The sequence below is a fragment of the Myotis brandtii genome, unplaced genomic scaffold, assembly GCF_000412655.1.
Source record: "Myotis brandtii unplaced genomic scaffold, ASM41265v1 scaffold103, whole genome shotgun sequence".
NCBI classification, from domain to species: domain Eukaryota; kingdom Metazoa; phylum Chordata; class Mammalia; order Chiroptera; family Vespertilionidae; genus Myotis; species Myotis brandtii.
In genome coordinates, this window is record NW_005353460.1 from 2,742,952 (window position 1) to 2,759,917 (window position 16,966).

The 16,966-nt window shown below is 41.6% G+C and overlaps 1 protein-coding gene across 1 annotated transcript in view; it reads left to right on the forward strand.

The window, feature by feature from the left end:
* LOC102251637 (disintegrin and metalloproteinase domain-containing protein 18-like) overlaps nt 1-16,966 on the forward strand; it is a 91,486-nt gene that overhangs the window by 17,253 nt on the left and 57,267 nt on the right. Inside the window, exons 2-3 of the mRNA XM_014536896.1 lie at nt 5,149-5,204; nt 13,866-13,941. Coding sequence (XP_014392382.1) covers nt 5,149-5,204; nt 13,866-13,941 — 132 coding nt within the window. The remainder of the gene's footprint in view (nt 1-5,148; nt 5,205-13,865; nt 13,942-16,966) is intronic.

The window sequence follows — 16,966 nt, forward strand, 5'->3', positions numbered from 1 at the left end:
CAAGATGGCCATCCCCATGTGGTCACAAGATAGCCACCCAATGTTGTCACAAGATGGCTGGCAGGGGCGGGCAGTTGTGGGCAATCAAGCCGGCAGGGGAGGGAAGTTGGGGGCAAACAGGCTAGCAGGGGAGGGCAGTTGGGGGCAATGGGGCCAGCAGGGGAGGGCAGTTGGGGGTGACTGTGCTGGCAGGGGAGGGCAGTTGGGAGAGACCAGGCCTACAGGGGAGGGCAGTTAGGGGTGACCAGGCTAGCAGGGGAGGGCAGTGAGGGATGACAAGGCTGGCAGGGGAGGGCAGTTAGTGGTGACCAGGCCAGCAGGGGAGGGCAGTGAGGGTCAACCAGGTCAGATGGACAGGACAGTTGTGGGTGACCGGGACTACAGAGGAGGGCAGTTAGGGATGAACAGGATGGCAGGGGAGGGAAATTAGGGGTGACCAGGCCTGCAGGGGAGGGCAGTTGGGGGTGACCAGGCCACCAGGGAGGGCAGTTAGGGGCAACCAGGCCAGCAGGGGAAGGCAGTTGGGGGCAAGCAGGCCGGTAGGGGAGGTAGCTGTGGGGGACAAGGCTGGCAGGGGAGGGCAGTTAGGGGTGATCAGGCTGGTAGGAGAGCAGTTAGGCATCAATCAGGCTGGCAGGGGAGTGGTTAGGGGGTGATCAGTCTGGCCGGCCGGTGAGCAGTTGGGAGCCAGCAGTCCTGGATTGTGAGAGGGATGTTCAACTGCCGGGTTAGGGCCAATACCACAGGGATCAGGCCTAAACCGGCAGTCGGACATCCCCTGAGGAGTCCCAGATTGGAGAGGGTGCAGGCTGGGCTGAGGGACACCCCCACCAGTGCATGAATTTCATGCACTGGGCCTCTAGTTTTGCAATAATTACTCAGCTTCTGCCATCAGCTTTATCATTCCCCAGGTTATTCTGGGGGCCATCTGGGTCCCAGGAAGGTGCATTGTTCAGGACTGCAGAGTCCCCCTCTGGAAGAAGATTGGTCCTGTGCCATGTCATGCAGGGTTTAATTTGGTGAGCTGGAATCTACAGCAGCTTTGTGAGGGGTAGAAACACATGCATATCCTCTCTCCCACATTAATAATTCATTGGGTCCCATCCAGTTATTAGTGTCCACATGTTGCCACAAGACTGTGGTTTCTGAGATGGGGTTATTGAGGTAAAGTGCGATTCTACAGAGGCTTGAAAACAATCATTCAAATTCAAGAAATTAAGGGTAAACAGTGCTTTAGATAGTATTATAGCAGCTTCCTTGAGTCACATATTCCCTCTTTTTTGTTTTACTAGCATACCTTTCAGTGTAGCATGGGCACATTCAATGATGGCCTGCCCTTGTGGATTATAAGGGATTCCCGCAGAATACTGGATGGACCAAGTTCTGCAAAAGGTGGTGAAGCCATGGCTGCTATAAGCAGGCCCATTATTAGTTTTTATCTTGGTTAATATAGGGACAATTAGAAACAGGTCTTATTGAATTCATGCATAGAAACATATTGCCACATATTAAGAATTGCCAAATACTGGAGGTAGGGAGAGAAATATATAATTTACCAAATTTGCATTAAAAATGCTTCCTTATATGTGAAAAACCAAAAAGTTTAAGAGTTAGCAATACTTTCAACAAAGGTTACAAAAACTATATAATTATTTTCCATTTATTCAGCCCCATAATAAAATATTTGTTTCTCCTGATTTTTCCTACCAGTACTTCTATAAATCCAGATACTTTATAGAGTAATGCAATACATGGAATCTTGAATTTGGATGTGGTCAGCAAATGACAGAAATTGGATTTCTGCTATCAATCTACCTGAGTACATTGATTTAAGCTATTTACCATCTGGTTATAACCTCTGGTTAGGGAGGAAAAATGCAAATCATTTACTCTTAAGTGTCCTTGGCTTAAGGAAGATAGGATTTACTAGATGGCTCCAAATTGCTGTTTGATCATCTCAGTCTCCCTTTTCTACTTGTCCTGGCTTACTTGCCTGTGTAATTTACATAACTTCCTTTCAACATTTCTCTTTACAAAATTCTATAACTTTCACAAACCTTTCTTCAGAAACGTTATAACTTTCATAAATAACCAGCTTTAGAACCTACTTTCTTTTTCCTTCAAAATTCATTTCCATGACTATGCTTTCTATTACACCAAAGCCATACTTTTTTACCCATTAGTTAGAATTCTTAACCCTTAGAAACCTTAATTTTTTAGGTGGCATGTAAATAATTAACGTTCCTCAGATTAGCAATACATTCACATTTTAAGAGCTATTTCAAATAAAATACAAGACTCATTCATTAACAGATTCAAATTTATCCTCCAGGTTCTCCATAGGAGGCAAACTCAGATTAATTTTTCAGTATCTTGTTATTTAAAACCTAGAGGCCCATTGCATGAAAATTCATGCAATGGATGGGGGGTCCCCTCAGCCCGGCCTGCCCCCTCTTACAGTCCGGGAGCCCTCAGGAGTGGGAGGCGACCTGGCGATCAGGGGAAGGTGACGCCCCCATCACACATCTGCTGCCACCACTGCCAGCAACACAAGCTTCGGCCAGCCCTGGTTACCTGAGCCTCAGGCAGCCTTGGGTGGCTAGGCAGCTGCTATCCAAGGCTTGCCTGCACCTCGGGCCGGCCCTGGGTGGCAGGGGGGCTGAAGGGACTGGGGGACTCTGGAGGCAGGTACATGGCAAGGCCTGGCCTTCCTGGGGGCAGGCCCAGCCTTGCTGCGCACCTGCCACCCCAGCGGGGCTGAGGAGATTGGGCGCCGCTATCTTGTGGCTATGGATGCCACCATCTTTGAGGGTGAGGCAGTCAATTAGCATATTCCCTCCTTATTGGCTATGGGTGCCATCATTTTTTAGTGTGGGGCAGTCAATTAGCATATTCCCTCCTTATTAGCTGTGGTGCCGCCATCTTTGTGACAGCATGAGGGTCAATTACCATATTCTGTCTTTATTAGATAGGATACGTAGATATTTAATCATTTTTACTACTTAATTCAGCAAATTCCAATGTTTTAAGTTACCAAAGACTTTGGAAAATTATGTTTAGTCGTATATAATTACCACTGAAAAAGCTTTATCATATACCCTTAGTTTTAGTTATATTTATTTTGCCTTAACAACTTTGAGATTTTAAAGCCAATTATTATTATTACCCAAGGCATTTTCTTGGCAAATTTTTTAACAGGGATATCTCACTGGCTTTCAGTGGCTTTAATGTTTAATGGTAGAGTAGTATTTTTTTTTTTTTTTACAAAAATGAGAGTTGCCCTCACACTGTTATTTCTTCAGCCTGCTGGAGAGTATTTCTACAGTTCTAATCATCCTAGGAAAAAGACTTGGGGGTTTAAATGATTATTTCCTATATTTTTTATTTCTGAGTACACTAACAATATGAAATCTTGCATATAACAAGATATATTAAAAACAGAGACAGAAAAAACCCTACAGTAAATAAATGACTACTCATAAAAGTGTGGACTGGGACATTAGCCTTAGAATCTTATTTCACAATAACCCAGCACAGCATATGTTTGATGCTGGTGCTCCAGAGTGTGTTCTGAGTTGTAATCTCTGAGGGGATTTGTGTAAATTAGGGTTTGCTCTTGTGATGAGCACTGTGGAAGGGAAGGGAAAAAACCAGGAATGGGGAGAGCATCAATTGAGTCTCAACAAGAGGGAAGCTGGCATGACCCATGAAAAGATCTGGAGTTAGGGTGAGGGAGCTTATTAAATGTGGACTGTCCCTGAACGTTGTGAGGCAAATCCTGGAGAGAACAGCAAGGTGAAAGGCTGTGTGCAGGCAGTGCTTCTGGCAGTTATGGCTACTCCCTTTCACCTTAAAAGGGGACCTGCATTATAGTCCTTGGATTTTCCATGGATCTGTGCTAGAAACTGAAAAGTAGGAAAAAAGATAATAAAATTCAAGTTTCTTCAAAGGTTCCTCAGCATTTCTAAATGTAATCATTTTAAATTACATTTGATTGTGATACATAATAAATGCCAATGACTAATGCTCTTAATTTGAAATAGTATTAGACTCCTTGAATTTCTTTCATACTTTCTGTGATTAAAGAAAGATAGCAACATACTTCTATATGTGGATATAATTTTGACAAATGCATGATACAATCTTGGTTTATATGAATGAGCACATTTAAAAAAATGTTTGGCTTCTCAAAAAATGGGCAAAGGACCTAAATAGACACTTTTCGAAAGAAGACATATAGAAGGCTATGAGACATATGAGAACATGCTCAAAGTCACTGATCATCCGAGAGATGCAAATCAAAACAACAATGAGGTACCATGTCACACCTGTCAGAATGGCTATCAACAACAAATCAACAAACGACAAGTGCTGGCGAGGATGTGGAGAAAAACGAACCCTCCTGCATTGCTGGTGGGAATGCAGACTGGTGCAGCTGATGTGGAAAACAGAAGAGTTTCCTCAAAAATTTAAAAATGGAACTCCCATTTGATCCAGTAATCCCACTTCTAGGACTGTATCCCAAGAAACCAGAAACACCAATCAGAAAGGATATATGCACCCCTATGTTCATACCAGCACAATTTACAATAGCTAAGATTTGGAAACAGCCTAAGTGCCCATCAGCAGATGAGTGGATTAGAAAACTGTGGTACGTCTACACAATGGAATACTACACTGCTATAAAAAAGAAGGAATTCTTACCATTTGCAAAATCATGAATGGAACTAGAGAGCATTATGCTAAGTTAAATAGGCCAGTCAGAGAAAGATAAATATCACATGATCGCACTCATATGTGGGATGTAATGATCAACATAAACTGATGAACAAAAATAGAACCAGAGTCATAGAAGCATGGAACAGGCAGTCCAACCTACGAGGGAAGGCGGGGGGTGAGGGGATAAGAGATCAACCAAAGGATTTGTATGCATGCATATGAGCATAACCAATGGACACAGATGGGGTGGGGGAGGTGGGGGCATGTGTGTGTGTGTGGGGGGGCACAGCTGGGGTGTGGTCAATGGGGAGAAAGGAGACTTATAAGATTTTAAACAATACAGATTTTAAATTAATAAAAAGGTATGGCTTTGGTTTGAAGAATTTCACATTTTTAATTATTACTTTCTCTCTGAATACTTTGTTGCAGGTCATTTATGCTATCCAAATTAACAGGAAAACATACACTCTCCATCTTAAAAAACAGTAAGTGGCCATTCTTTTTTTCATATAGTTGTTTTTAGTTTCTTAAATTTGTATAGCCACTACCCTAAATTGGGACTAAACAAAAGCATGACTATTTCATTTATTTAACACTAGAGGACTGGTGCATGAAATCTGTGCACGGGTAGGGTCCCTAGACCTGGTTGGTGATCAGAGCGAATCTGTGAAGCAATGGGTGGGGCAATTGGGGGGCCCCTTCTGGCACCCACCTTGGCTGGCCTGGCACCACCTATTGCTGGCCCCGCACCCTGCTTCTACTGCTAATTACCTCCCTCTGTGGGGCAACTGGCAAGGCAATCGGGGAGCTCCCACTGCCACCAGCCTTGGCTGACCTAGGGCCTGCTGGTTGGGGGCAGCTCTTTTGTTGAATGGCTGCCCCCTGGTGGTCAGTGCATGTCATAGTGACCAGGTGTTCCGCTAGTTGTTCTGCTGTTTGGTTGATTTTCATATTAGACTTTTATTATATAGAACTAGAGGCCTGGTGCATGAAATTCCTGCACAGAGGGGGTGTTTCCTCAGCCCAGCCTGCATCCTCTTATAATCCGGGACCCCTCTGGAGATGTCTGACTGCCGGTTTAGGCCTGACCCCGATCCCGTGGGTAACCCGATGGGATCGGGCCAAAACTGACAGTCAGACATCTCTCTTGCAATCCGGACTACTGGGTCCTAACTGCTCACCTGCCTGTCTGCCTGATCGAACCTAACCCCTCTACCTGCCTGCCTGATTGCCCCTAACCACTTGCCTGCCTACTTGATCACCCCTAACCACTGGTCTGCCTGCCTGATCACCCCTAAACACTTGCTTGGGGGTGGAGCCAGCCCGGGGAGGGGCTGTCTGCCTACGTGATTGCTCCTAACCCAGCGGTACTCAACCTGTGGGTCGCAACCCCTTTGGGTGTCAAACGACCCTTTCACAGGGGTCGCCTAAGACCATCCTGCATATCAGATATTTACATTACGATTCATAACAGTAGCAACATTACAGTTATGAAGTAGCAACGAAAATAATTTTATGGTTGGGTCACAACATGAGAAACTGTATTTAAAGGGCCAGAAGGTTGAGAACCACTGTCCTAACTGCTGGCCTGCCTACCTGATCACCCCTAACCGCTTGCTAGGGGGTGGGGCCAGCCCGGCGAGGGACCATGGTGGTTCTGGTCTCTGGTCATTCAGGTTGTTATGCTTATGGTGGCTGGCCTTTTATTATATAGGATGTTTAACTTTGTCTGTCTTCATGTTATTTCACATATTTGTATGATTTTAAGAACTTTACTTGACATTCTAGAGCAGTGGTTCTCAACCTTTCTAATGCCGTGACCCTTTTTTTTTTTTAAATATATATTTTATTGATTTTTTTACAGAGAGGAAGGGAGAGGGATAGAGAATTAGAAACATCGATGAGAGAGAAACATCGATCAGCTGCCTCCTGCACACTCCCTACTGGCGATGTGCCTGCAACCAAGGTACATGCCCTTGACCGGAATCGAACCTGGGACCCTTGAGTCCGCAGGCCGACGCTCTATCCACTGAGCCAAACCGGTTTGGGCTAATGCCGTGACCCTTTAATACAGTTCCTTATGTTGTGGTGACCCCCAATTTCATTGTTACAAAATGAACATAATTAAAGCATAGTGATTAAGCACAAAAACAATATGTAATTATATGTGTTTTCCGATGATCTTAGGTGACCCCTGTGAAAGGGTCATTCGACCCCCAAAGGGGTCGCAACCCACAAGTTGAGAACCGCTGTTCTAGAGTATTTTTTTCTCATTTTGTATGTACTTTTAACTTATTAAGTATTCTGTTTTCTATCTACACTCTAAGAAATCAATATTAATAACTTTGTGTGTACTTTTCCCAATTTTCTGTTTATATTTCATTCTTCTATTAAATGAAACCTACTCAAAATTTTTTTACGAAAGTGGAAATAGGGTATTACTATTGGCCAGTCTTATTGATTATTGGTGCTTATTTCCTTGCTCTTTATGTATTTTATAACTTATCTTTCAATAGATAACATTTAACAATATGTAATATTGATAGATAATGAAGTTATTTCCGGAAATTTCCATTTGTTTATTGAGTACTGCAATAGACATTATTGTATGTATATTTTTATATAATATAGATTTTGTTTGGTAGCCTTGATATCAAGAAATAGGTTTCTGGATCTAGAAGAGTGAATAACAATGACAATAGTGATGATAATAACAAAAACAACAAAAGCAATGGGCACTTATGAACACATAACATTTATAGGGCATATTTCTCAGCAATTTGCATGTAGTAACTGATTTAATATTCACATTTTCTAGTATATTAAGATTTTGAGAGACATTGCCAGTGTCTTCCTGAAAAGATGATAGCAATTTAGATTTCCAAAAGCCTGCATGATGTGCTAAAATATTCTTTTTCATCTTAACATCAGTTTATATTTCCCTAAATAACTACTCTGAACCTTTATTGGTTATTTGCATTTATCTGTATGAGGCTTGCCTATTCATATACTAGTATTTTTCTCATTATTTATTATTCTAATACACTTTATTTTGTAGAGCAGTTTTAGATTTATAGCAAAAGCAAAATTGACTAGAATGCACAGGGATTTCCCATAAGCCCCTTATGCCACATATGCATAGCCTCCTCCATTATCAACAACCCCCCTCCAAATATAAAAGCCTAAGCAATCATTACGACCGAACAACCGGAACGACCAGTCGACCTGTCGCTATGACATGCACTGACCACCAGGGGGCAGACACTCAATGCAGGAGTTTCCCCCTGGTGGTCAGTGCGCTCCCACAGCCAACTTCCCACAACCAGCCAAATGTCCCCTGTCCCTCCCCCTGGCCGGCAAACCTCTCAAAGTCCCTCCCCTGTCCCGCAACCCTGTCCTGCAAGCCCTGTCCTGCAGGCCCTGTCCTGCAGGCCCTGTCCAGAAACTGCAGGCCCAGCCCAAATGGGAATGGGTGAGATGACCCCCATAGGGCCTGATCACTGGACAGGCCTAGGTACCCCACCTGTGCCCACATTTCATGCGCGAGGCCTCTAATCTATAATAATAAAAGGGTAATATGCTAATTAGATCAGACATCATACCAGATGTCCTTCAAGATGAAGCCAGGGCTGAAGGGAAGCCCGGGTCCTGGGTGCATGCTGGCAGCCAGAGGGAAACCCGGGTCCCAGGTGCCAGAGGGAAGCCGGTATAGGCAGCCGGGGGAAGGAAGGCCTACTCTTGCACAAATTTCATGCCTCAGGCCTCTAATATTGTTGTAATTGATTATACTGAATCCACACATCATTATAACCCAAAGTCCATAATTTATATTAGATCAATATTTTTATGCCTTTTTCCCTTTATTTTTAAAAAATTGATTAATTTATCTATTGTCTAAAATTTTACATATGTCTCCTTTTTCCCCAATTGACCCCCATTCATGCCTGCCCTGGGCAAGCCCTCACCACCCCAGTATCTGTGTCCATTGGTTATGCTCATATGCATGCATACAAGTCCTTTGATTGCTCTCTAACTGCACCCCCCCACATTGTCTCTGGATCTGTTCTTATCAAATTATGCTGATCATTATATCTCACATATGAGTGATTAAATGTGATATTTATCTCTCTCCAAATGGCTTATTTAACATAGCATAATCCTCTCCAGTTCCAACCATGCTGTTGCAAAAGGTAAAAGTTCCTTCTTTTTTTATAGTGGCATAGTATTCCATTGTGTAGATGTACCACAGTTTTCTAATCCACTCATCTGCTGATGGGCATTTAGGCTGTTTCCAAATCTTAGCTATTGTACATTGTGGCCCCACCCCATAACAAAGAAACAGAATTTCTGGAGGATGAGGCCCAGAAAACAGGATTTTAAAAAGATTCCCAGGTGATTCTAATGTGCAGCCAAGGTTGAAAACCACTGCTCTAGGTGATATCTGACCTTTCCATCTGTGGATTGCCTCACCAGCTGTGTTTAATTCGCCAGTTCCGGGTGGGTGCTGTTTGATTCAGCTGTTCCTTAGCTATTCTGTGAGAAGGTGCAGGGCTTGTCCGTGTATTTTTGCCGCTTTGTCTCCCTGTTGACAAACTATTTAGGTGCCCACGGTCTTGGAGGCTGGAGTCCTGGTGTTCGTGGGTTCGCAGTTGAGTCAGCTGGACCCTGGGTGTTGTGGTTGTAGGGTCTGGGAGGTACCCGAGGTCTCCCTGGTTTAAGGTAAGTCTGGGCTTCCTATCACAGCCACTCTCCCCTTCAAGTTGGCATGGTCTCTGAGGCAGAGCTGGCCACTCTGGGAAGAGATTTCAGCAGCAGTATAGGCTGCCCAGCTAGGGGAGCCAGGTCCGGCAGTCCCCAACAGTCCCTTGGAATATAGCTGTCCCTCACTCACAATACAGACACTCCCTGCACATCCACACTCTCTCACCTTTTTTTCCTTTTGAATGATAAAAGATGAAATGGGTAATTCTGAGAATAATTTAAACAATTAGTGACAGGCATGGAAGTGTTGTGCCTACACTATTTAAAATGAAGTGTATTGCCCATGGCTGGTAATAGGGAAATTTGTTATTTCCTCACCCAGATCTATTTCTCTTACTCCCCAGTGCTAATTACAGCTACAGTAATGGCAATATTCTTCTGTCATATATTATCTTTATTGATTTATGTCTGGAGATCAATAAGAATCATAATGTTTTGAGTATTTTTTAATAAATGTAATGACTCAATACCATATATTCCATCAATTTATTTATATTAATATGGTGCATCACAAAAGTACACCCAAAACTTTACCTTTTCCTGTATCTTCACTCTTTGCCATATAACTAACTGTGTGACTATCATCAAGAGATGGGATAATACATTTCCATCAGCGCCCCCACTCTCCAGCCCTTGAATCTGAATTCACTTATGCAAGGCCAAATTCATGATGTGTGGTGCCTCAGGGCCTTACGGTTAGAAGGGCCCTGTATTTGGTTTAATGTTCCAGTGTTGCTGTCCTGAGATTCTTAATAGTTTTAAACAGAGGCCTTGCATCATTTTTACCTCGGACCCCACACTTATATAGACTATTTGATTTCTTTGGCCAAAATGTTATTACCTGACTTGATTCAAACAGAGGCTTGAAAAGCTCTCATGCTTTTCTGCTTTCTTTCCTGTTTGTCTGCCATCCTCGTGACAATATGCATAGGCCAGCATGCTGAAAGCTAGATACATGTGGACTACAGCCAAGGTGCCCTAATCATTCCTAAATATGGCTGAATCCAGTACCATAGATCAAGCCTGGCCAATTAGCAGAACTTCCATGGCTACCCACATGTGACAGAGAAGTGTGAGCAATAGATACGTATTCTGTTGTATGTGGTTGTAGTTTTGTGGTTGCTTATTATACAACATTTTACACAATGTTACTTTTCTGAGATTCATATTGCTCTGTGCCAAATGAGTTTATTTTTACTATATATACAGCCTTCAAATGAATATTCCTCATATATTAATTATCCACCCATTATTTATAGCAAGGAAAGCTTTACTGTGGATATCCCTAGCCATGACTTCCTGGGCACCAGTGAAATTGATGGATAATAAATAAGAAAATTCTCATTGCCAAATTTTTACTTCAAAGAATTATACCAGTTTTCACTCACACCAACAATTCAAATGCATCCCTATGCTCTACATTGCCAACAAAATGAGTATCTTGACTCATTTATTTTGTTAATCAATGGATAAGAACTACTACTTTATTGTTGTTTTAATATGCACTTCACTGCTTCTTAATAACATATAGCATCTTTTCAAATGTTTACTGACCATTCTAATTTAATTGCCTCTCCCAAGATTTTGTATTTTCTTTTGGATTTTTATTTGTATTCATGTGTCTTTAGTATTTATTTTCAATCTGTGCCTTGTCATTCTGCTTTTCTTTCTTTTTTTCTATGATCAGATTTTTGGGAACTTTTGTTTACTATAGAGATTAGGCCTTTATCTGTTCTATATGTTGCAAATATGCCACCCTGTTTATTGTCTTCTTACTTTGTGGGATTTATTGATACAAAGTAAAATTTTATCATCATATTTTTATTTACTTTTTTCAGTACTCAGATTCCTCTCTTGTGCCTCTCACATATAAATTTATATCATAATATTACTACAGTATTTTTTAAATTCTTCTTACATTTAAGATGTAAGTAAATCCAATGCTTTCAGTTACTTAAATGTCTTGCATTTTTCAAGTCTTATCACTGTTTTGTATTTTTTTTCCTGTTGCAATTTTATGTTAACTCAGATATTGTTCAGGTAGAATACTTTCATATTAGAAAGAATATGCAGATGGCATGCTTTCTGAATCTGCATATCTGCAAAAGTCCCTTTTGTTTTCCTAATTGAGTAAGTTGGCAATGTGTAGAATCTTATTCTTTTGCTAAAAATTTTAACAATTTGATACAGTCCATTAGAAGTGAATTTTCCAGTAGTTGTTTGTGTGTATGGTTTTATATTAATTCTCCCTGATATATTATAACTCCTTTAAATTTTTATTTTACTTTTCAGTCCCCACACATTTTTTTTTCCGCAGGCACTTGCACCTGAACAGCCCAGGCCATTCATAGATTTTTCCTTAAGAATGTATATAAAATGTGAACTGATAAATATCTGCTTTTCCCTGGGATCTCTCTAGTTTTGTTATTTGACTGGAGGAAAAGGAAAGGTTATTAGGAATGAGAGACAACGAAGCAGACTGAGAAAGAGAATTTCTGGTGACTGAAAGTACCCTGCGAATGCTCTAGTCCTCTCAATTCTGGCCTTGAAATGCCTTTTGGTGTTTGGCATCCTTGAGAAAGTCCAATCTCCCTACAATAAATAATGTTGTTAGATTGTTCCATGACGACCACTTTCTTCCAGGAGAAAGACTTAACTTCTGAAGCATGTTTATATTGGGTTTGTCTACAGAGATCCTTTAGGTTGGCTTATGAAATGTGAGCAGGGAGACTAGTATCCCGCTTCTAAACAAAGGCTTTGTGAAGTATTCTGTGCTTCTACAGTTTTTTTCTCTTTCTACTAAAAGAAAGGCGTTCTCCAAGGAGGGTCATGCCTTTTCCTGGGTTCCAGAATGAAGGTAGCATTAGCCCAACCTGCAGTAAACATGCAAAATCATCCATTGTTGTTTTTACCACAGCATAATTGCATAAAAACTTAAAGCATATTTTTTGCCTTTATCAACTAATGGCTACTTGTTCGTAAATATTAACTGGCATATTGATGCTATTAGATGTATTGATGGTTAAATCTAAAACAGAACTTTGCTGTGGGAATCTAGAACCTCTGGTTTTTACTACAGGTGACGCTGTGTCATTGTAGCATCCATACTGGAATCTGGTTATTCTGCTTACTAGAGGCCCGGTGCACAAAAATTTGTGCACTCGGGTGGGGAGTCCCTCAGCTTGGCCTGTGCCCTCCTGCAGTCTGGGACCCCTCGGAGGATGTCTACCTGCTGGTTTAGACCCGCTCCCTGGGGAATTAGGCCTAATCTGGCAGTCAGACATCCCTCTGGCAGCATGGGAGCCCTCAGGGGATGTCCACTTGCCAGCGGGCAGCAGGCCTAAGCTGCAGTCGGACATCCTTAGCACTGCTGAGGAGGCGGGAGAGGCTCCCGCCACCATAGCTATGCTGGCAGCCATCAGCCTGGCTTGTGGATGAGAACAGCTCCCCATGTGCGAGCGCACTGACCACCAGGGGGACAGCTCCTGCATTGAGCATCTGCCCCCTGGTGGTCAGTGTGTGTCATAGTGACCAGTCATTCCCAGTCATTCTGCTGTTAGGGTCAATTTGCATATTACCCTTTTATTATATAGAATAGAGGCCTGGTGCATGGTGGGGGCCAGCTGGTTTGCCCTGAAGGGTGTCCCAGATCAGGGTGGGGGTCCCGCTCGGATGCCTGGCCAGCCTAGGTGAGGGGCTGATGGGTGTTTGCAGGCTGGCCACAGCCCCTTCAGGGTGGGGGGGTCCCGCTGGGGTGCCTGGCCAGCCTGGGTCAGGGGTGGAGGGCCATTTTCAGGCTGCCCATAGCCCCTTCAGGGTGTGGGGGTGCCTCGCCAGCCTGGGTGAGGGGCTGATGGCTGTTTTCAGGCTGGCCACTCCCCCTGGCAACCCAAGCTCCCAGGCTCTCCTTTTTTTCTTTTTCTTTTTTCTTTTTCTGGGATTTATTTATCTTCTATAATTGGAACTTTGTAACCTTCAGCAGAGCCGAGGGCTGGCCAAGGCAGGTGGGAAGCTTGCCTTCCTCCATCACCAGGGGCAACCCAAGCCTCCTGCTCACTCCAGCTCCATGGCCACTGCCATCTTAGTTGGGTTAATATGCATAATTGCTCCTGATGGGCTTGTGGGTGTGGCTTGTGGGCATGGCTTGAGCATAGTGGAGGGATGGTTAATTTGCATGTTTCTCTTTTATTATATAGGATTCTTTTCTCTTACACACACATTATGCTATTAGAAAGCAAATGAGATCATGGAAATATGTGTCCATTTAATTGTTTGGATATCTGAGCTTCTATAATTGATAGTATATTGTTTAATTTCATGATTCTAGAAGTTTCTTTTATTAATAATATTCATACAATGAAGTGTCATTATCTTGGTTGAATTAGGTTATTTTTAGACCCTCATTTCCTGGTATATACATACGAGTCAGGAACATTGTATCCAGATTCTTCATTTAAAAAGGTAAGTTTTCCTTTTATTCTGTGTAGATTCTATTTTTTATGTGTCATTGGTGAGAAGAAAAAGATTTCTTTATACTCCACAGAATTATTGGGCAAACAGATAAAATATCCAAGTATAATGTGACAATTACAATAAAATCATATGGAATAGAACAACTACATTTTAAATGTAAAATTTAGGAGTTGCTTATCCACGAAGGCCATTTAATATCTGAAAGTATTAGTAGGAGTTTGAGAAGACACAAATAAACAAAAAATAGATGAAGGAGTTAAAAAAGCTAAAAAAAAAAAAAAAACAACCAAAACCCAAACACATTGAGTAGTTTAAATGGATATATCCTAGTCTCTGAGGAAATTGTAGATTGACCCCTGAGAAAGTGAGGACACAAAAGCATATTAGGTACAGAAACTGACTATGTTCAGGGTGAAACATAGGAATTTCAATTGTAACCCAAAATGCTGTTAGGAATAAGGAAATTTTTCAAAGTATGTGAGAAAGTTAGCATTAGTCTGCAAGACTCTTATTTTGCTAGAATATATTATTTGGAAGAAACCAACGTTGACAAATGATTGGTCAGATTCTATTTCTTTATTGTAATTGCGATATTAATATAAATCCAAATAGGCACAGCCCATGGACACAAACAATAGTGTGAGGAAGGCCTGTGAAGGGGGGTGGGGCAGGAGTCAGGTGGAGGGGACTTGGGGGGAAATAGGGGACATCTGTCAGAATTTCAACAATAAAAATAAATTAAAACTAAGTAAGTAAATAAATAAATAAATAAACGGTATCTGGTATAGCATGTTATACTCACTATCTACAAGTAGAAAGCACAATAAAATATTGTACATGAGGTACCTGTTTTTAGACATTTGGCAATAGGCAGATCAGGAGATTTCTCAATGAGAGACAGGACACAAAGAAAGTGAGTCTCAATTTTAACTTGACCCTCTGACTGGGAATAAAGTCTTAAGCACACCATAAGGAAGTGGTACCAAGCAGCCACTCAGAGATTGGAGTTCAGGGATGCTGAAGCGGTTGGAACTTGAAGGAGATAGGACCAGAGATGAACAGAGCCTATCAGATATATGTTTTGGGGCGAGGGTAGCTGCCTTAATGTCCTTGATTCAGGATTAGGCTACATATTTGCTGGGTAAGACTCTACTGAAGGGTAGAGAGTCAAATGGAGATAATGCTATAGGTCAGTGATTTTTAAAAATATATTTTTATTAATTTCAGATAGGAAGAGGTATGGAGAGAGAGAGAGAGAAACATTAATGATGAGATAGAATGATTATTGATCTGCTTCCTACATGCCCCCTACTGGGAGTCGACCCCACAATCCTGGCATATTCCCTGACTAGGAATTGAATAGTGATATCCTGGTTCATAGGTCAATGCTCAATGTCTGATTATGCCAGCTGGGCTAGGTCAATAATATATATATTTTTTTACATTTTCTGTCTCATGGTACACATAAACTAATTACAAAAATTCTGTGTCACACTCGAAAAAATATACAGGTATAATTTTGATTCACTGACACTGCATGGATATTGTTGTGTTTGCTGTTGTCATTTTTTTTTCACTTGACAATTTAAGTAAAAAGATGCCTCTGCCCCTGACTACATAATCAGGTATTACATGTTTTAAAAATTCTTGCAGCACACCAGTTGATAATCGTTGCTCTGGGTCAAACAGTGTTGGAAGATAATGAATTGTTCAGCCCAGGCAGCGTAGTGTGACCAGGCATTCAGCTGAGACCAGAAAGGCTAATTCTTAGGAGAAGGCATCTAGAGTAATGGGTATTTTTATCACACCATTCTTAATCCCATAGCCTGAAGCCCAGCAGTGAACAGAGTAAGGAGGGTTACCATTAAATTAATTACCTTCCTCTACAAAATGCAGTACTCTAGCCCTAGCTGGTTTGGCTCAGTGGAGATAGTGGTGGCCTGCAGTCCTAGGTTTGATTCCTGTAAGTTCCTTGGTTGCAGACTCCTCCTGGGCCTGGACCCTGTACAGGGCTCATGCAGTAGGCAACCAATTGATGTGTTTCTCTTACATCAATGTTTCTCTCTGTCTTTCCCTCTCTCTCCCACTCTTCCTAAAAAAAAACCAATGGAAAAAATGTCCTCGGATGAGGATTAACAAAATGAAATACCCTATAAGGGTTCCAACATTTTAGTGGAAGGCAATAATGCACATAAAAGCAGAAATAAATGATACAGATACAAGAAAAAGAGAGCATTAAGGCCCAGAAATTAGGTCTTAAAATAACTAAAAATTAATAATCCTGTTAAGACTTCTGCAGAATAAGAACTAATTCCATCAATATCAGGGATAAACGGAGATTTTATTAGTAACAGAGAAAAATAAATATTTGGGAGTATTTTAAAAGCTTTACACCAGTCTGTTTGATGCTTCTATTACTCTGATTCTATTTTTGTTCTTCAGTTTATGTTGTTCATTATATTCCACAAATGAGTGATATCATGTGATATTTATCTTTTTCTGATTGGTTTATTTCCCTTAGCATAATGCTCTCCAGTTCCGAAGGCGGGGGGTGAGGGGGTAAGAGATCAACCAAAGGACTTGTATGCATGCATATGAACATATGGGGAGGTGAGGGTGTATGCTGGGGGGTGGGGGCAGCCAGGGAGAAGTCAATGGAGGAAAAAGGAGTCTTATGTAATACTTTAAACAATAAAGAATCTAAATTGAAAAAAAAAGCTTTACACCAATAAATCTAATAGTCTACATGAAATGCAAATGTTTATTTCTCTGGAAGACATATCCAGGTATATGATTGGCAAACCATATTATAAGTGTATTTTTATATTTTAAAAGGAATTAATAAAAGGAATTAAAGCAGGGGAGGAATGGTGGGTTGGAAGAGATCCACCAATGAACTCATATCACATATGCATAACCCATGGACACAGACAAAAGAATGGTGAAGGCCTGGGTTGGGGGGTGGGGCCAGGGTGGTAGAGGTCAATGGGGGAAACAGGGGACATATGTAATA